Here is a 22,529-nt window from a genome sequence, read left to right as displayed (position 1 = left end):
TTAATAGTGTATCTCTGTCTTTACGGTGTTGTTTATTCAGTTGCTACATGTGCGCAGCTTTGTTTATGCGTATCAAGCATGCCTCCTCATTTTGTAATTGTGCTTTTTTCTCTAAAAATGAGTAAAATACTTAAAAGGTGTGAAAAGGAAGGGTTCTGGTAAAGACACTGCAGATTCAGAGAGAAAAAGAAAAGCAATATCGATAAACAGAGGCAGACTGGGTCAAAAATTCTTACCCGGCAAAATTTGCAGTGGCCTCATACTATGGTTTATGGCCAAAATCACACCGGCCTCCGGCCCATCGGGGTTTCCCCGGTAAGGCTTATGGGCAGTCCGCCTCTGTCGATAGAGAAAAAATATGAGATTGTGAAACGCTTTGAGCGAAATGAAAGACCATGTGATATTGGACGTGCTACAGGCCTAAATGAGGCAATGCCAAGAATTAGAAAGATGCATAAAAACAACTTTCATAGCAGGAACAACTCAGTGTTATTAAAATCCATTAGATCAAGACACAAAGAATTGGAAGAGATGGAACGGCTGTCATCTGTTTGGATAGAAAATCAAACAAAAAACAAGTTTGCTTAGGATAGAAGCAAAAGCATTAGCAATATTTTATTACGATAATTTGTTTGGTAATGTTTTGGTTACAAATGTGTGTTCAATCTTGGTTGGTTGGCACCTAACCCAACCATAATGCCTGTTGTTTATATTGCACAAGGGTTTCTAGGAACACAGCTATTGTGCTATACGAGGACTGACTGTAGTGTCAAAAGCTTTCCTGAAGTCAAAGTATATGATATCAGAATTATTTTTTGCATCCAGTTTCTTTGTAACCACATCATAGTATCCATTAAAATTTGTGAGACAAGTCTTTTCCTTAATAAACCCATGCCATGTATGAATTATTGCTGCAGTCTTGTCTAGATGATCCTGCAATGCATCTTTAACCAGTGACTCCATTATTTTCCCCAGAACAGAAGTTAAACTAACTGGCCTGTAATTACTCTTGTCACCCTTAGATCCCCCTTTTGTGAATTGGGGATACATTTTCACATCTCCAGTAAATGCACTGTATTTTAATTTCCTTATATTGTTGTTACTTATTCTAGATAGCATGTTATTTTGTCATTCTAATTAGGGTGTGATGGCGAACAATTGCTCTCGTTATCAAATCTCTTTTTATTTCCTTACTTTGTTTAAGTTGACCCAAGAGTTGTGGGTCTCTTCTTTATTGTTTTTCTATAAAACCACTGATATTTAAGGTTTTGTAATGATAAGCAGGCGAGCTCTAGTCATGTGTGAAAGCATAGAAGGCAATTAGCTTACTGACTCACTTAAATTTAATGTAATTTTAGTCAGAGCATACTATAACAGGTTGCTAAGTTGTTTGTGAATGTGAATAAGATTGATATTAATTCACCATTAGATAACCCCTTTTAAAATTTTTTTTTTTTTTTTTTCACTTTATTTGCAGTGGGGCATGAGGATATGAGCCACGCTTCAAGGAAATGCGGAGACAAATCCTTAATGCAGTTCCTGAAGCAAATGTAATTGGTGAAGTTGGTAGAGCATGTGAGTAACTAAGATTTATACAGTTTATGTAGTGATACTGTTTGTTTGTTTGTTTGTTATTTGGTTTTTAGGAGCATTAGCAACTAAGGCCATATTGCTCCGGGGACATGCGGTGGTCATTCCCTGACCTTTCCGCATCCTCCGTATTTGGTGGTCGCGGGTTCGAACCCCGGTCTAATCAAGAAACATGTGCTGCGTACTGCTGCTCCTGCCCACCTGGCTACGGAGGTGCCATATAGCGATACATTTTACAAAAGGATAGTATTAATATCATATTTTTATTAAAATATTGTAAGCTGGTAGTTTGCTTAGAACTGGGAATGCTGTTTTATGGAATTTTTTTTATCTGCTTGTTAATATAATTTGAAAGTAAAGTATAGTATGACCCAAAGTCATTTCACAATTAGGAAAAGTAACTTTGTTTGAAATATTTATTTTTGAACTGGAAGGCATTTGTGTATAATGTTCTCCATAGCAAACGTGGCACAGCAATCCAAATGATTTCATCAGTTCAGTTATGTTGGATGCCACAGTTGGCAATGTAATTTGCTGAAGAACACTGATAGGATGTCCACTTTTAATTTAGGTCATTGAGTGATACAATATAGACCATGGTAATTGGCAGAAAAAACTTAATTATTTGATACAGAGAAAAAAAATTATGAAATGATTGAAAAAAAATTTCAATCATATTTATATACATAATTATGATTGAAAAGAGGTGCATTGAACATAAAGCTATAACCAGCTTCATGTATGAGCTCCACAATAGAATTAATTTATTTTAAATGCATAACATTGCAGAACCTGTATTAGTTTGAAATAGTTTTACAAAAGAAAAGGTTTAATGCTAAAAGTGAAATTAAGTGTTTATATAAAGCATAATGTTAGAGAGCTATATCAGTTTGAGTTATGAAAGAAAAGGTTTATTGCCAAGAGTGAAATAAACTAATTAAATTCATGCAAAAAACTTCATGTGGTTAGGAGTTTCTTTCAATAACTGTTTCTAATGAACAGTGATGTGATGGCCATTCCAAACTATACTATACCACTTCTTTGATCACATACTCATGACACATTAACATCCTTCTCAGACTACACTGTACTGGTGTCTAAGCAGTGTGCACAAAAATCTTCTGCAGCCATTTAGTAAAAAGTTGTTGTCATTGCCTGATAAGAGCATTAGTAGTCATTAACTTAATAGTATACTTTATCTTCAAAATATATCAAACAAATATGAGTACTGAAAAAACATTATCAAAAATCATAAATGAAGTGTACATATGCACTTCATTTATAGTTTTTGCAATGGCAACTCAACAGCTGGTGAGTATTGATGACAACTCCCAGGCAGGATAGTTTTGAATAAGAGAACTTTTGGCACAGTTCAAAGACCTGTGGAAAAAACCAGAATGTTTCCCATCCCACTTCAATGTCATAACTTCTCCAAAAGTAATCTTGAAGTGCTCTTGAAGTGATTCAAAATAGTCCACAACTAAGATTAGATCGGGGTTCGAGCCCGTCACCACCACCTACGGAGGATGCGGAAAGATCAGGGAATGACCACCGCATATTCCCGGAGCAATATGGCCTTAGTTGCTAATGCTCCTAAAAATAACCCAAATAACAATAACCCACAACTAAGAATTGAAAGGATTTATGGGCATTTCAGAGTTCTTCTTTCAATACAATCACTCTCTTTTGGTTAAATTTTTGCTATTGGATTAATATATACAATCAGAACTGTGTTCATTTATTTTAAATAAATAAATTCCATTTACATTTGGTATGACCACTGTGACCAAGAGGAGGTTATAGCTTCATATATTCACAGATGGAACACAGTCCATTCATGGTGGAGTAAACAATGTGTAAATGCATTCATGGTTGACAGTGAATCCTCAAAAAACAACAGAGTAATTTCCAACAGCTTTTCAGTGAATGTGCCACCCTACAAAGGGGAAACTGTTGACTTTTTGAAAAAATAAACTGCCATCCCTGATGTCAAGATGTAATATAACTATAACACTAAAGAGCTCTTCCACATTTCAGGATGACACGTGTGTTTCACTAGACCAATTGTATGAATGTAAAGATCTTCAGATCTTGGTACTCATACAGTTGGTTACTCTTGATTATTATCTTTGCAAAGTCACTGGTATATGAAGAAAAGGTGAACATAGGATCCAGTGCATCTTTGCAGGGTTTTGGTTATTAAAAAAATATGTAACATGCATATGACTTGTTTCAAATACATGTAAAGTTTGCCATGTCTTTCCTTTACTTCACCAACACTTCCCAAGAAGAACAAGTTTCATAAAGATTATAAAAAAATCAACTGCAGTTAACAATTATTGGAAATAGATTTCATGCAGCAATGAATATAATTGTAAAATAGATTGAAAGCAAATCAGAAAGCAGGAAATAATTGTAAAATAGATTGAGGACAAATCAGAAAGAAAGGTCACTAATGACTTATTTACAAAAATAAGTGTGATGCAGTAAAGAAACTGTGTACTTACAAAGCTACATGAACATTTGGTGGTATTTTTGAAACCGTTGCAGGAGTGTGCTATGACACTATTATTCTCTGCAGATGTATTACAGCATCTGGTCACTAATCAGTACTTAAAAAAAAAAAGGCAAGAAATAGTTCAAAATGGTGTACTTTAAAATTTTAATCTTTATTGGCACTATATTGGAAGATGTCTTGTAAGATGTGTTTGAAGAGTGCTTTTGTAAGAGTACTCTTGTTATTTGAGGGGACAGAGAGAATTTCTCCAGTTGCCTTACAACCAAATCCTGGGGTTGAAAAGTAAACAAAATTGAAGCTGAAAGAGAAACTTAATAGAAAATTAACACAAGTATGGACATATGGTACATTTTTTTTTTCACAGACATAGAGCTGTAAAGAATTTGATTGCATTAGGTGCTGCTTATTGTGATCACATTTGGTTTACAAAAATTTATAACATTAAATGGGTGTCATCAAAAAAAAAACTTTTTTTTTTGATGAGCTCATATGCACTATCTCTTTAAGGGATGCCAGCACTTGTGAACTCTGAAAAAGGGTTATATTTCAATCAGTGATCACTATTGCAACCAAATATCAGTGGATAGCTTGATATTCCTCAGACATGTTTAGTTGGTTCATTATTTCTCTTAATGTCTAGGGCATGTCGTGAGATCCACTGATATTTGGCAGTGATTGAAATACAGCCCCTTTTCTATATCTATCCATCCAGTTTTTTGTTGGGGGAAAAAAATTTGGATAAACTGCTGATTCTGACATGGTATAGTCCTTAATAGTTAGTATGAAATTAGAGACCTTGTTAAAAGAATTTAGTACACACTATGAAAGGATTAACAGAGAGAATATGGGTTATAATGCTGTTAAAAAATATAAACACGAGAATAAAAATAGCCCTTGAAACCATATCTGTTTTTGTTGAGAGAAGCAAGTGTATTTTACAGTGGATGCGTAAGTTGATGATATAAAATGAGAATAGCTGTAAAAAAGAAAATAAATCAGTTACACAGCAAATAATACCTCTAAATATGGATACTCTCTTTAGCAAGTATACTTTCAAGGATACTCTCTTTAGCACTTATTTTCACATATCTAGTTGTGTAATTAATAATGGCAGCAGTAAAGAAACTTAATACTATGTTTATCGTGTGAGAAATTGATTGAATGTCTCCGCAGTACAATTATTTTTCTCATTGACCAAATTAACAACTATTTACAAACCTCTATGAAAACAAAACTAAAAGATTTTTAACATTTTAAAAGAGAATTATGAAAATTCTGTACAGTGTTAAGTAAATAAATTTCTTTTTAAATACTTGATGGTCTTATCATATATGGATACTTCAAACCCACGAAATCAAAATGCAAGTACAGGCTGGCCTCGATATACGCGATTAATTATCCCATGAGCGCATCGCGCAAAACGGAAACATGTTAATCAAATATAATAATCAATAGGAAAAAATAATTGGTCCATGACCTTCGGAAGTATCCATAAAGAATTTTAAAAATACCTTTTATAATAACTTTAACTTTATACCCTGTAAAAGCTAATAAAAGTAATTATAGAATTAAATGTTTATTGCATAAAATACATAATGAAGAAACTGTTTGCTATGGAAACATTTGAACACTGTCGTTTGAACAGTTTTGGCTTTCTTTTTTGCATCATACAATTTCTGATAGCCGACAACAAGCTTCTCTAAGCCCTGGCAAAATAACATGCTTCTTTCGATGTTAGGATCAACTTCCATTACCTTTTTGTTTGAGGTTCTCTGTGATGCCAAAGATTTTGTCTAGTTCTTTTACCGTTATCTCCTTTTTGGTAACATTTTCATCTGGCTCACACTCTTTTTCTTCAGCTTCTTCGTACACATGCTGTTCCACTGTTTGAAGGAGATCATTGTCACGTAGCTGTTCTGAATGCGAATTCAGTGATTCTTGAACATTAGCCATATCCAAGCCTCTGAAACCAAGGCCATTACCAATTTTTTAGTTGTCTTCAATAACTTTTTGAACTGCATCCTTGAAGCCAGAAAAATCATTTGTGCATTGGGGTAAAAGATGCTTGCAAACTGCTCTCATATTGCTGGTTGTCACTTCTTCCCATTCTGCATGAATATTTTCAGTGGCTGCTCGTATGTTATATTTTTTCCAAAATTTTGGTACAGAAATTGCATTGTCTCCTGTTGTAGCTTCAAGTGCCTGTTCAAATGTTTTATGGAGATACCTTGAAAGTTGCAATCATCCCTTGGTCCATGGGTTGCAATAATGAAGTCATATTTGCCGGTAAAAAACAACTTTCACATTTTCATTTAAGTCACCAAGTGCAGAAGGATGTCAAGGTGCGTTATCTGCAAGCAACAGAGCTTTAAAAGTAAGATTAATTTTCTTGCAATAGGCTTTAACTGTTGGACAGAAATAAGATATAAACCAGTCTTTATATAGGGCTTTGGTCAGCCATGCTTTTTTTATTTGAATGCAAAATAACTGGAAGAGTTTGATGGCTGTATCCTTTTAAAACCCTAGGATTTTGTGTATGGTACACAAGCATAGGCTTAAATTTAAAATCGTCTTCAGCGTTACCTCCTAATAAAAGCGTTAGTCGATCTTTTGAGACTTTATACCCAGGTTGTGATGCTTCATTTGCAGCCAAATAAGTTTTATAGTTGGCATCCATTTCTAAAATAGGCCTATTTTGTCTACATTAAATATTTGCCAATTGTTGTATTCACCATCCTGAATGATTTTTTGCAATTCTGCAGGAAATTTGGCAACAGCATCTTTTGCATATCTTGTGTAAGAGTGAAATTTAAGAAATTTAGAGCTTTTGTTTCTATATGTTCTTCCTCCAATGTAAAATGTAATCTCGTATGAATGTTGTTAAATGTCTGTAGAATGTCCTGAGTGGTGTCATAATCTGTTATAACGAGTATATCATCAAGGTATCGCCATAGTAAGTAATGTGGAGGAGGAACGGTGTTAAATGTATGTGCTCGATATTAGCAAGATTACTCTCCACTATTAGGCCGCTCAGGCTCAAACCTATGGGTTTGAGCCTGAGCTCATAATTATAATATATAAATGAGTTAAACTGTTGTTAATGTCTTTTATTCATTCAGAATTTTATCTTTTAGCATCATACGAAGTGACTCTTAATGGGGTCGAAATTTTTTCTAAGTTACAGCAAGGTGCTTTTCCAGCAGTAGAAGAGGTAATAACTGTATATATGTTTTTTTCCCTTCCAGAAAAAGTATTTTTGTCTTAATTTAACTAATATATTTGTGTGCTTTTCATACTACATATATCCTACACATACATGCTACATATATTCCATACTTATATCCATAACACAGATACTTTAAAACACTATAGAAAAAATTCATGGTAGAAAATAGTGTTTATTAGTTGGTTTGAATTTATTTCACAGAAAGTACTATTGTTGAACATCTACAGTGTTATTTAATAGTGATTCCCAGCCTATACCTAATATGTGCACCACTAGTGGTATGAAACAGTTTAAGTGTGTTATGTAGGAGGGAAAAAAGTAAGTAGAATTAACCCTATTGCAAGTTTAGTGGTGCAAGAAGATAATTTTTTCAGATTAAAAAAAAGTTGGAACAGCCATCTTGCTTTCCTTAAAATTCCAGCCTATACTTATGTATGTGCACCAGCATTAAACTATTTATATAGTTTAAAAAAAATATAATAAGTAGCATGAACTTTATTGCAAAAATAAGATTTGGTGTACAAGAAAATAATTTTTTGTTAGTAATATTCTGGTTTAAAAAAAAAAAATTCTGGGAACAGCCATCTGCTCCCAGATATCCTCCTGATATAATTAAACAGTTTCTTAAAACCACAGTGGACAAACCTACTGTTTCAGGAAAAATTGTGGAATTCAACTTGCACCATGCATTCACTACAATAAACTGGGGTCATCCACACTTTCATATTTGAGGTTAAGTTTACTTTAATCTCAGTTTGGAATGCGAGATCTTTTATAACATGTTTCAAAAACTTATATTCAGCTGACTGTATTTCTAAAACTATCAGAATAAAAGAATAATAATCATCTAAATATTCTCAGCTCCTCAACCCATAAATCAGTCAATTCAAACTAGCCATATTTTTATATCTTTCAGATGAGAGTAATTTACAGCATATCCAAGTCTATCAAATGTGCAGGCTAGATCGTAAAACATTTCTCTGAATTGTTTGACAACAGAAATGCCAAACTTTTTGATCATCCAGGGGGTGGGCATTTTTACACCTAAACTATTAGTGAAAACAATTATATTAAGCATACCTTTCATCACTTGATGAGAATCGAAGAATGCAAAAATGATATTACATATTCAAGATTTAGATAAGTCTTCTGTGTCAGTTTTGACCACTGAATTGACTTCGGTAAAACCAAAGTCCAAGCAAAAGACAATTTCATGTAATACAGACAGTACAAAGAGAGATTCCTCATAAAATTGCTACAAAATAATTTTAATAAAAGCAGAAGTATGGGCATACTGTTAATAGAAATGATGCAAGAAAGCAAGCTTATACAGCGTCGACCAAAAAAGGGGGGGGGGTTCCAAGTTTAATTATTCATCTCCTCCAACAGCTTGTTAGGTTCTTCCATGAATTCATTCAAACTATCCCTATTCACAACAACAGATAGAAGCATGCTCTTGCAATCATTCACTAACTGGCTGACAGCAAACTTCTGCACGTCTGTTTTGCAACCATCCTTCCTCAATTTGAATACTTGCTCCCTCCTGTGAATAGGCTGAGCAAGAGGAAGAATCTCATTTGCATTGAGTCTGCCCATTGCATCTGCATCGAGTCTGCCGTAATCTTGCAAATCAGATCACCTCACAGTGTATAGTTTCCAGATGCTGCAGCCTTGGTGCTCTCTCACCAATCTCATTGCCCTTCTTCTGTACCCATTCCAGCAGTTCTACATTCTTCTTTAAATGAGTCCTCCAGACCTGTATACGATACTCAAGATGTGGCCTCACCATTGCCTTTTACAATGAGATAATCACCTTATCCCTGCTAGCAAAATTCCTGTATATCATTAACGAAACCTCATGAGCTGTCCTGGCAGCCTTTCTGCACTGCTCGGAGGACTTCATATCTTACTGCACAATTATCTCCAGATCCTTTTCATTTTCCACTAATTTGAGTGTAGTACCACACAGTTGGTACATTACTCTGGAATTATTGCTACCAATATGAGGAACTTTCATTTTTCAATTTTAAACTTCATTTGCCATTCTGCAGCCCATCTGTCTAATTTTTCTAGATCTTGTTGCAGTAGGGATTTTGATTAGTGTTTGTAACCGTGATACTAACCTTTGTATAATCTGCAAAATTTAACATTAAGCCTTATATATACCTTCATCAGTATCATTAATAAATTCAGAAAAGAATAATGGGCCCAGCTCTGTGGACCCCGTGGAACTCCATTAATAACATTAGTCAATAGAGAGCAATGTCCATTTGATAACCACTCCGTCTTCTCCCTCTCATCAATCCCTTTATCCATAGCAGTAACTCACCCTTAATGCCACACTCCTCTAATTTGTAGAGCAGTCTTATGGGCAACAGTATCAAAAGCTTTCCTAAAATCAAATTATATTATATCAGAATTTTTTTTTGCATCCAGTTCCTTTGTCATTGCATCATAGTATCCATTCAAATTGGTCAGACAAGATCCCCCTTAATGAACTCATGCTTTGGCTGAAATATAACTGCACTCCTGTCTAGCTGGTCCTGCATTACTTCTTTAACCAGTGATTCCATTATTTTCTCTGGAACAGAAGTTAAAGATCTGAAAATACTCTTGTCACTCTTTGATCTCTCTTTGTGAATTGTAGATACATTCACACATCTCATGTCCACAGAGACCTCTCCTGAATCCAAAGATGTTCTCATAATTATGATTAAGAGTTTGCTGCCTCCCTTCATATGGATAGATCCCTTCCACCCCAGGTTCCTTTTTTATGTTTAACCTTGACAATTTCTCTTCCACTGTACTCAATTATTATATTATGAAACAACAGGGATTACCTTTATTTTAGATATAAGAAGCTTCTTTTCCAGCCAACTCTCCTAGTCCAACCAACCAACTCTCCTCTCTCAGTTATTATAAAATCATTTAGCTTCCTGTTAGTTTGATAAACATTCAGCATCCACTTCCCTAAAGAATTGTTCATATGTAAATGTAGATGCAAAATAACTATTCAGTTTGTCAGCAACCTAAGCAATATCATCAACATTTAAACCATTGGTCCACTTGATATCAATGTGGTTCATTCTTTTCCTTCTAGTATTTATGTAAGTTAAGAAGTCTTTGCTCTTTTTCTTTGCATCCTTTGCCAAAGACTTTTCATAATATGCCTTAGCTTGCCTAACCTCTTTTATGACTTCATTGCAGATTAGTTTATATCTACTATGCTGAATGCTTCCCATTTAGAATCTGTTGTTGGTAACACCGTTAGTTGGTCCCACTGTATAGAATTTAAAAATTGTCTGAGACCACTGCAGTCTCCTTTACAAAATCAAAAACCCTTCCCTTTTACCCTTGATAATAGTTACTTCTTTAAGTAAATCCCACACCCATACACTGTGATCATTGCCACTTAATGGTTCTTTTACTTGCAAATCATTAACAAATAAAGAATCACTGCTAATAAAATCAGATCAAGAATATTGCTTTTTTTGTTCTCTCTCTAACATGCTGCTGTAGAAAACAGTCATCCAACAAATCCACAGAAGTCTTGTTAGTGTTTAAATGATTGACCCCACAAGTTTCAGTCTATATCTGGAAAGTTAAAATTCCCCATTATAAAACATTCTGATTTACTGGCCCACTATTTCATTGTACAGTTGTTCATTGTATTAATCACAGTCATTAGGCCTCTAACACACTCCTGCTCTCATTTTTGCTTTCCCAGTGCTTTTGCCATATACTGACTCACATTGCATTGGCCAGTCATATCAGCTGTACTGCCTTAGATTTTGTGCTTCTTAACTTAGATCATAACCCTTCCTATCCTGTGTTCTTTCTGTATACATTGTACTCTCCATATTCAAATTCTGCATCCCTTATATGAGTGACATCATATCTCTGATTTCACCACAATTTTTTTTCATTTGATGATTTGACCAGCACTTCAAATTCATCAAATTTATTTACTGTGCTCCTAGCATTCATGTACATGCACCTGTTCTTACTCTTAGTTACCCTAACAGAGCCCATGTATTTCCTTGTTCCAAGATGACCCTCAGCAAGCCTTGAAATCCCTGGTACCTTGCTTTCTGGGCTACTGCACGGTCCAGTAGAAGCAGTGCAAGAATCACTTTCACTTCTTCCTGTGGCTATTGCCAGTCTGTTAGTCTATGCACCCCTTCCCCCAGCTAGCAGTTTTCTGACCCACCTAATGAAATGAGTTTATCAGCAAATATTCTTGCAAATGAACAATAACATATGGGTGAGTGAATATCTTCAAAAGGTAAGCTTATTTCCAATTTCTTAAAGTCAATTTACCCCATGTTTCCTAATCAGTATCCCCCCCCCCCACACAGTGAGACTGACTGACTTTCCCAACCATTTCTCATTCTCTTACAAGTGGAGTGGTAATCATATTCTAGCTCTTTTCATCCCAAATGTTTAGAGGATTTCTGTTGATGTTTATCCTTATCACAAAGTTGCTGTTGTCCACCAATAGTGTCTGCCTTAATGATTGATTTTTTTTTTTTTTTTTTTACTTTGAGCAAAGTTAGCCTGTTTGCAATGGCGTGAAATCATTTTCAAGATATTGCCAACTTTATAGCATTTTTGGCCATATTTAAATAGTTCTGTTTTTTTTTTTTTTTTTAGTAAATAAACTGTAGCAAAAAAAATTACTTTGAAAAGCATTGAGAGTTATTCCAGAATGAACCAAACGGTTTTAAGTAGTCAGAGTGAAATTGCAAGGGGCTGGGTTTGAAATTATCCACGCCTGATCAGCAGTGAGTTAACAGTGCAATTCTATCATTAATTTTGCCAAGGACCACCTCAGTCATATGCACTATTGGCAGTCTCACAAAATGTCCAAGAAAGCATTTCCAGTGCTTTTATTATAGCAATGCATCATAAAGATGCTAATGCGTTTCTGAGTAGTACAAGTGTAATGTCTGAAATCCAGCAACTTTGAGACCTGCAGATTGTCAGTTTTCGGATAATAAATCTAACCAAACATGAAATGTCAAAATTTACACACGGATAAAGGGTGAATAGAATTGCTCTGGTAATATTGCATTTAAAAAAAAAATAAAATAATGAGGAGAAAAATATTAAAAAAATATAGCACTGGATATTTTTTTTACAAGATGATTTTTTTCATATTATTTTAGGAATAATTCCTAAAATTAAAAGCTTTTAAATCCCATCCCTCTGCATGATTGACACTGAAAGCTTTCCCACTGCTTTGGCTGTGGGAAAGCTTGATGCTGATTCAAAATATGGAGTCTGCATAATATTTTGGTGTGTAAAATAAATTTATTCAGTAAACTTAAGATAGGAGACAAGCCAGTTTTTACTGTAGTTTAGTTTTCTGGACAGTACGCATACCTCTACTGTATTGTCAGCTCATTTTACTTCTAAATGTTGAATGCAAGTGGAAATTGCAAATGAAATTCTCTGTCACTGTTTTGAGTATCTTTAATTCAGTATATTGCATGCTTTTTTACTTACTAAAATAATAAACAGCTATACAGTAGAAAGGATGAATAACAAATACAGCCATCATAAACACCTTACGCTTGCTACAGGCTATCATGTGAATTTTGTTCTACAAGTTTTTTATTTCTAGAACAATGCAAACAATGTGGACCAGATAGGATGCTCTCCTTCACTTTAGAAAGCAGTAAAGATTTAACTAATATAAAGATTAGGGTTAATATTATTTACTTTGAAAATTAATCTAACTTATATTGCTGATAGTCAGAAGTTCAAAAATATGAACCAAAACATTGCCCTCCCTTGTTAACAATTTAGTAAAGGCTGCCTTCTATGTCAACAACAATTATTCAAGACCGGTGAGAGATCAATACAGAGTTATGGCAAGGATGCCACATAGTGTGATAGATAATGAACTCATGGATAAAATTGCCATGAAATGTTGTGTATAAATATTTTTATAAAGGTACAGCTGTATATATGCAATATTTCAAAAAAATAAAATAAATAATAATAAATAAATTTAATAAATGTGGATTTGTTTGGTGGCCAAAAGACTTCATTATAAGTAAGACATAGTGTGTTTATTACAGCAGTTGAAAGTACTGGTTGCCAAACAGAAATGCATAGATATGAAGCTACCAAGAGTTTTTGAAAGTACAAATTAAATGCAATATTACTTTTAATTTTAATAGTATATAACAGAGCTGTGATGCTCAATAAATTCTACATTGATATCAATATTTGTAGAAGAATAAAAGAAATTTACCTCAATGTGATATGTAGAACACTTTAGTACGATACTCTCCAGAAATTAAAATGAATAAAAGATTAACAAAAAATGATTACAGTAAAAAATCAATTAAAAACAATTCAAAAATTAATTAAAAATTCAAAAAAACAATTAAAAAAAAACTTTTTAGACTCAGAAATACAGATATTAACCAGCAGATTCTTAATCAGGGGTTACCCCCTTGCTGCAATAAACCGAATTAGGGTGCAAGCTAAGGATAGGATACAAAAAACTACACCACCCAACAATATTCTTTATTTCTGTCCCATACATTGAGCAGTGGCACAAGCAGCTTAACAGATTCTTTAAAGATACCAAATTTAAGATTGTGGCCAGACCAATACAGAGATTACACGTATTCATCACTGATCTATACTGGTAGTTCCTGCTTTACGAGTTCCTGGGTTTGAGTTTTTTTTTTTTTTTTTTCAAATATCAAGTATCGACACAATTGAAAATATGAACATTAATTGCAATAAATAAATGCTAAACATTCATAAATACAGCATTTCAAACCACATACATAGCTATACAATACATTACTACTGTGCTTGCATTTATTTTTTCAGGCAGAGATAAGGAAGAAGGCCAACTCTTAAAGAATTTTGGAAAAAATTCCATATTTTAGATGCAATCAAAATAATAAAATTACAGAGAAGAACATTAAACATGTTTAGAATAAACTCATCATTTTATTGATAATTTTGAAGGATTTCAGGAACCGGCATAGATTGTACAAAATGAAATAGAAGTGGTTGTTAATATTGCTAACCAATTGCAGCTTGAGGTTTCTACAACTAACATCACTGATCTGCTTCAAACACACAATGGAGAGCTCACAAATCAAGACCTCCCTGAAATGGCAAAGTGTGAAAAAGCTGAGGGAAAAGATTTAACAGATGAAACTCGTTTGTTCCTTTACTCTCAAGGGGCTTGACAAAGCTTTCCAACATGTGGAAAAAGCAATTGAGATTTTCAAGTCACAAGATTCAAATTCGAGTGGACTATAAAAGTTACTACAGATTTTAAAAAAATGCTTATGCATGCTATCGTGAAATTTTTAAAGAAAAGAGAAGACTGTCTTGAAAGCATACGACTTGAAGGATTTGTGAGAAGAAAACGACTCCTTGTGCTTCCAACACACTGAGTGTGCATTTAGTCGATGATGATGAAGAATAAACATTCTTTAACATTTGTATGTCATAAATAATTTTCTTGATTTTAAAGATTGTTTTAATTTCTCTGGATAAATAAATCATTGTTTAAGCATAAACTATTGTTTTGTTTCATTGACCTTTATTTAACATTACTGGGTCAAATTTCATTGTTGGGTACTTAACCTGCTTTTAACATTACACCTATGGGAAAAAAATTCCTGCTTTACGAGCTCGCGCTAGGAACAAATTAACTCAGAGTCGGGAACTACCTGTTCTGAACAATCACTCAGTCCTTTCTTCTTTTGTGACACAAATAAATGACTTGGTATACAACATTTTTTGCAGTGATTATAACTCGTCTTACGAAGGGTCAACGCGATTTCCACTTAATGTTCGAGTAAAACAGCACACATCCTCAGTTGTGCTTCTCGTTCAGGAGAATCAAAATTAGCCTTTCATGCTGTTAACAAAAACAATGCATTTTTATTTTAATTAACTTTTGAATTGTTTTCAATTGATTTTTTACTGTAATCATTTTGCGTTGATCTTTTGTTTTAATTTCTGGAGAGTATCATATGGAAGTGTTCTATGTATCACACTGAGGGAAATTTCTCTTATTGTTGTACAAATTTTAATATAATTGAATTCAGAGAATCATTCATTAGTGCTGTTCAGAGAACAAGTTTTGCACGAAATGAATGGCCCAGTTTTGCAAAAAAAAAAAAAAAACTAGCCTTAAAAATGTCTGGTTTTGGATGTACTACCTGTAGTTGAAGGGCTTCACTTTCATGCAGGTAACACTTTCTGATTTATTTATTAGAAAGTCATCTCATCATCAATGTATGGCATGTTTCTCATGTGAAATATATCTGTTAGGCAAGGGATTTACTATTCAACATACAGTCAGTCCTCGTATAGCACGGTTGTGTTCCTAGAAACCCTCGTGCAATGCAAAATCGTGCAATATAAACAACAGGACCTATGGGAAAAATGGGGTTAGGTGCTAACCACCCAAGATTGAACACACATTTGTAACCAAAACATTACCAAACACAATAAATAATTGTAATTGTAATAATTATTTTACAATTAATAACACAATTATTAATTGTAAAATAATTGTAAAACACAATAAATAATATAATAGTCGTAATAAAATACGTAAGTATTTTATTACGTAATAAAATATTGCTAATGCTTTTGCTTCTATCATAAGCAAACTTGTTTTTTGTTTGATTTTCTATCCAAACAGATGACAGCCGTTCCATCTCTTCCAATTCTTTGTCTTAATCTAATGGATTTTAATTACACTTTTGAGTTGTTCCTGCTATGAAAGTTGTTTTTATTTCCTTTGCATTCTTTGTAATTCTCGACAACATTTTTGCACGGGCTACAGACCTCATTTTGGTCTGTAGCCCGTGCAATATCACACGGTCTTTCATTTTGCTCAAAGCGTTTCACAATTTCATATTTTTTCTCTATCGACAGAGGCGGACTGGCCATAAGCCTTAGCTCCGGCCCACCGGGGTTTCCCGGTGGGCCGGAGGCCGGTGTGATTTTGGCCATAAACCATAGTATGAGGCCACTATAAATTTTTCCGGGTAAGAATTTTTGACCCAGTTCGCCTCTCTTTGTCGATATTGCTTTTCTTTTTCTCTCTGAATCTGCAGTGTCTTCACCAGGACGCTTCCTTTTCACACCTTCTAAGCATTTTACTCATTTCTAGGGAATAAAGCACAATTACAAAATGAGGAGGCACGCTTGATACAAATAAACAAAGCTGCGCGCGTGTAGCAACCGAATAAACAACACCGTAAAGGCAGAGATACACTATTAACACTTCACATTTTACTAAAGCACATTTCTAGGGGTTACTACCATAAAACAAAAACAATTTCCAGTTGTGTTCCTGCTGGTGGAATCTGTTATAAACTGGTAGTAAACTCGATCTGATTGCATTTGCAATTATACCGATAGATGGAATGGTTGGTTTTTACTTTATTATGGTGAAATGTGTCCCCTTCACTGACATAAAAAACACATAAATACATTTTCAGAATCTTCTCTTCATTCCTATCGTGTTGCGTTCGGTTGGGGTGATTCTGCGTTCGACTGCCATTTCTTGTAAACACAAAGGCGAATTGTGCATAAGCGAATTCGGTTCGTGTTATATAAGATATCGTTCCCCTATTTATAAATCGTGTATGATCGAATTCGTGTAGTGTAAACACGTGTTTTACGAGGACTGACTGTATATGATTTCATGACAAATATGGATGCTTTAAGTGTACCATGAATTTATTTCTAGTTTATGTGACTGTATATTTTAATTTCTATTTTCTGCAAACATTTTTTGTTTGTTCCTTTCTGAGTTTGTGCAGCAATCTATAATAGGCTTTCTTGTCATCCAAATCTGTTATACCCAGTGAGTGTGTAGGTCATTATGATAGTATAAATTAGTCCTTCTGGTTTATCAGCTTTCCATTCACTGTTGCTATCCTATTTCCTATTCGATTTTTAGCCATAATCAAATAACCTTCTTTTCTCAATTGCTTATCTGATACCATTGATCTACCTTCCTCTTTGGCATGACACTTAATTTTGCTTTGAATATGTGTTTATCTAATCTAGGGCTTGGAAAATCTGATTGACATTGCCACTAGTGTTTAGAGGTCAATCTGGTGGTCATGAGGTTGAACTGCAAGTTCTTTTTTTTATGATCACCATAGTCTATATCCTGCCAAAGATTGGCATGACTTCTAACGAAGATATAACGTTGATGTACAGTCAGTATGGATACTAAACTATTGACAGCATTCTGTTATGGCTGAAGGAATGTGACAAGGAATGATAACCTAACTAGTTATATCAGGCTTTCATTATGATAGCACAAACTGCAGTTACATGAAAGGCATTTTTCGATTATTTTTGCTACATAAAAGGTATCGTACCCAACTGATTGACTTTTGTAAGTGATAAAGTAATAGTGCAACATAGAATTTTCAAACTAGAGCATGTGCACTGTGAACCATGCAATTCTGCTGATCGTTTCTGTTATCATCATTACTGCTGATACTTCCATTGGTAGTCTTGGGAGGGGATGGAAACTGTTTATATTCTGGAAGAGCCACTGAGAACTACTACAAAAGGAGAATCATAACTATACTGATAAATCCATTACTGCTAGCATGTGTGAGAATTGCTGTATAAAAAATAGTGTTAGCATATTTAATGCCATTCTTAGTATTAATAGTAATAGCTGTATAGTGAAAGGAAGCTAGAGTTTTTTGCTGTGCTAGCCAAAAAAAAAAAAAAGGAGTAGATCAGAAAATATAAATTATTTGCTTCCCTCCTCACGTAGATAATTATCCAGTTGACCTTTTGAATATTCAAACTGTCAGCCTCAATTAACTGTGAAGGCAGTCTTTTCCAGCAATCAGTGACTTGCTGGCTAAAAGAAAACTTCTTACAGTCTAGTCTAAACCTCTTCCCTGTAATTTGAATTTATGCCCCAGAGTTCTGGAATTTTCTATAACAGTGGCAATTTGGCCTTCATTCATTTCACTAACCCCTCTCCAGAGCCTTATAAACTTCGATCAGTTACCTCTAAGGTTCCCGATTGCTAAGCTCTGTAGCCCACGTAATTGGAGTCCTTCCTTGTATGTTCTTTCTTTCACCAATTTCACCATGCAAGTTGCCCATCTTTGGATCATTTCAAGAAGCTCAATGTTTTTTTTTTTTTTTTTTTCAGATTACGGCTCCATACTTGAACATAGTATTGAAAATTGCCTTATACAGTGACTATGGCCTCCATATCTATACAGGATAATGCTCAATAAATCATCGATAGGATACTGTGGGCTTTTTTGGCTGCCTGTTTACAGAAAACTTCATATCTGTCCATATTATAACTCCTAGATCCCTTTCTTCCTCTACTATTTTTAAATCAACCCCACTAAGTGTGTAATTTATTTTGGGGTTGCTATTCCCCAAACCTTGCATTTTTGCTGCATTAAAACATAGCTGCCACTTTTCTGACCATTCTTGCAGCCAGTTCAAGTCATCCTGAAGGAATACTGTTTGGTATTGATCATTAACTACTCTACCAATCTTTACATCGTCTGCAAATTTTGACATTAAGCCTTCTATCCCATTACTGATGTCATTTATGAAAATCAGAAACAATAGTGGTCCAAGAACTGAACCTTGGGGAACCCCACTTCTGACTTTACACCAATCGGAAGAATATCCATTTATCACAATCCTCTGCCTTCTTGCCTGCAACCACCCAACAATCCATCTTAGAATTTTTCTAGTAATTTCATCATGTTCCGGCTTATTCAGTAACCTCTCGTGAGGGACTGAGTCAAATGCTTTGCTAAAATCCAAATAAACTGTCAAAATTGTTCCCTACATCCAGCTCATGAGTAACTGTGTTAAAATAGCTTGCTGCTAAGTTAGTTAAACATGATTTTTTTCCTTAACAGAACCATGTATGTTATTCAGAATGCCATATCCATCTACATGTCTTCCCGGATTGCACTCTTAATCATTGCTTCTAAAATTTTCCCTACCATTGAAGTCAGACTAACCAGTCTATACAACTTCCCTCTTAGAGCTGCCTTTTTATGTATTGGTGGTATGTTGGCACTTCTCCAATCAAAGGAATCTCTCTCAATTCCAAAGGTGTCCTCATAATTAACTTTGATGGTTCAATACCTCAAAATTACTGGGTATATGCCATCAACTCCAGGAGCATTACTTGCCTTTATACTCAGAAGTTTTTATAATACAGAGTCATCTATAATTTTGAAATCTAATTTCATATTATTGCGCAACCTCTTCTCAGAATGAAGGGTCTTTCTTCATTAAAGATAGATGCAAAGTATCTGTTCAATTCATCTGCAACATCAGCTGGGTTGTATAAGACTATCCCACACCTAGTGGACAAGGGTCCAGCCTGATTTGCTTTTTTCTTCCTTGTATTTACATACTACATGAAAAATTCCTTGTCCCCATTCTTTGCTCTCTTAGCCAGTGCTTTCTCATTTTTAACCTTATCTAAAAAAAAAAAAATTTTCTTGTTTATACTCCAGCACGACCACCAGGTCAGTGGAGTTTACAATAAATCATCAATACAAATGTTAATCATATTTAGCAGTCATAGGCTTAAACCTTTCAATGAATTCTTCAATCAGCTCTTTTATTATTACTAGTCATTGCAGAAAGGAGTTACTTTTATGCACTTTACAATACTGACTTAAATAGAAATAAGCAAAAGAACCATAAATGTTACCAGCATTTTGAAATTATTGCACTTAATTTGCAGTGATGTGTAATGACACAACCGACAACCAAGACAAAACTTAAATCAACACTGACTATCCATCACCAATAACAAGACCTAATAAGACAGAGCCAATGTGTGCATGTGGTTTTGGGGGAGAAACAAATGCTCAATCCTAATTGGCTGTAATAATGGTGTGACTTATGTTATCAATTTTTACATATTCCAACTCACGATTAATGTCACAAGACAGCTAATAGAAATTTGTTTATGAAGTGCTTAAAACAACTTACATTAAAAATTACATTAAAACTTACATTAAATGACTGTTTTGCCCTTATGGCTTATGCTGTTTTTTCATATAGCATTTTAGAGGATTTCATCTGTGGGTGGTTTCAGTTTGACTAGGGGCAAAATTTTGCCTGCAGGTGAGGGGTTTCCTGCCACTAGTTCAGTAGGACAACCTTAGAATCAGTTCATTTAGTGGAAATGTGATAGCTTTGTAAATTTAGATATGTTCAATAATAATATATATATTTTTTTTTTCTCATTTTGTATTATTAATGCATTATGTACCAAAAATGACTCATTATTCAAACTGGCTTCAGAAATAATTTTAAGCAATGAAAATAAATTAATTCAAAGTATTATTCTACTTTTAAATTTTAAGTGAGGAATGAAGGGAACTTTCAATAAATGTAATTAGTATGATGCTTTAAAAAAAACAAAAAAGGGAATTTTGGTAGTTTGATTAAACTGAAGAAACTTAAATTGTAGTTTAAAAATCGAACAAGTTGAAGTTGCTTGCAGAAGGAATTTTTATTACATATGTGTTAGATACTAGGAAGAGTTTATACATTCCTTCCAATTGTTATTATTATTGATTTATTTTATTTTATTAATTTTTTATAGATTGTGCATTGTACAGTAGCAGCCAGTAGAAATGAAACTTTTGGAAAAGTCCAGAAAACCGAAGGTTGCATTATTTTATAATTTGATGTATTGATTAAAATGAATTTTTAATATAAAGCGAGCTCCTCCCACACAATAATGTAATGAGACATGTAGTTTTAGTAGTGTTTACTTGCCATTGTTTGTACTATGTATGACATCCTATCTCACAAGGAGAAACAGTTTCTCTAGGGGTAGGTTTGATGTAAGTTAGTATGGCTTTGGGTTAGTAAACTGTGATCAGCATGTCTGAAAGATTATTTTTTATTACTTTTGTTCTTATGAATCCTTTTATCTGCACAATTTTTAATTTATTTCCATGAATAAAATTTTTTAAATGATTGAATAAATTTCTTACTAGAATATGTTCAATATCAAAAATACAGTTAAATGTAATGGCTATGAAAGAGCTTTCATTACATTCCTGGTGAGCCGTATAATTTAGATTTCTTCATAATTTCATATAGTTTTGTTTATATTACCAGACAGCTCAATTTCTGTGGCATAAGGAGAACTACTCTGGTATCTCAAGATTTTTTTTGCAGCAACAGGGTTTAAACTGTATAGTATGATCTTAATGCTCACTGCACAACATTTTTTTCCTCTGCAAATTGCACTTGATATTGCAATACTTTCAAACAAGTGACATAAAAGGTTAATCTTTGAGAGTTTTGAACCAAATTTTAATAAAAGTGTTATGACAAACTTCTGTTATAATCTGTGCTTAACAGCTCTTCTATGTGCATGTTATTGGAATGTAATTTGCACAATTCTTCTGATATGGAACTATGCTGTTTCTGGTGGTGCTTTAGTGGACAACATGGTGGTACTGGCTATAGAAAAACTTAAAATATCAATTAGAATTAGTCAGTGTGAATTTTAGTACAGAGTGGCTACAAATCTCCTTTACAGAACTATATTATTTTGTGAATAGGGTACATGTTAGAAACCACTTCCAGGTGATAGAGGATATCTTAAAGTTTTTATTCATCAACCAGAATGTGCACACAACAGTAGATGACAGCATAATCACAGAGCTAATCATGGTGGAATTTGCCAAAAAAATTCCATCTTTTGGTTTTGTTGTTGATTAGCAACAAAACCAAAACATTTAACAGTTTGTTAAAAAGATTAACACTTTCTATTACTAGCTGTAGCTTGCATGATTTCATCCTCAGATGGCAACATATGCTACACATTGTTGACCTTGATATGCCAGTCATGTTGCGCTTGTGACTGGCACATGAAATGGATTTCCCTGGGCTTCATCTGAAACTTCCATTTTTACTGAGATGATTGAAGAAATAAGCATCCTTTATGAATTTTCCATACCATTGCAGAAATGTAGGTCCACTTGATTGCTTCATTTTAAACCACATTTTTGAAATTGATGCATAACAATGTTGGCAGATAGCCAATTGAACAAAAGTATGCGCTGTGCCCTCTGAGGGGTTAATAACTTCCACAATAGCTAGTTATGCTGCCATGTACTGCAGTGTGCACATTTTCATTTG

The 22,529-nt window shown here is 34.1% G+C and overlaps 1 protein-coding gene across 1 annotated transcript in view; it reads left to right on the top strand.

Annotated features, from left to right (window-relative positions):
• Positions 1–21,282, top strand: part of LOC150080476 (migration and invasion enhancer 1) — a 37,206-nt gene extending 15,924 nt beyond the window's left edge. The window contains exons 2-4 of the mRNA XM_090381405.1: positions 1,478–1,575; positions 7,243–7,319; positions 20,977–21,282. Of these exons, the coding sequence (XP_090237531.1) occupies positions 1,512–1,575; positions 7,243–7,319; positions 20,977–21,057 (222 nt within the window). The 5' untranslated portion in view covers positions 1,478–1,511 and the 3' untranslated portion in view covers positions 21,058–21,282. The remainder of the gene's footprint in view (positions 1–1,477; positions 1,576–7,242; positions 7,320–20,976) is intronic.
• Positions 21,283–22,529: the final 1,247 nt, after the last annotated feature.

Source organism: Mastigoproctus giganteus, chromosome 9 (genome assembly GCF_048544385.1).
Source record: "Mastigoproctus giganteus isolate SK-2022 chromosome 9, ASM4854438v1, whole genome shotgun sequence".
NCBI classification, from domain to species: domain Eukaryota; kingdom Metazoa; phylum Arthropoda; class Arachnida; order Uropygi; family Thelyphonidae; genus Mastigoproctus; species Mastigoproctus giganteus.
The sequence above is the reverse complement of the archived record's forward strand: the minus strand, read 5'-3'. Positions and strand labels throughout refer to the sequence as shown.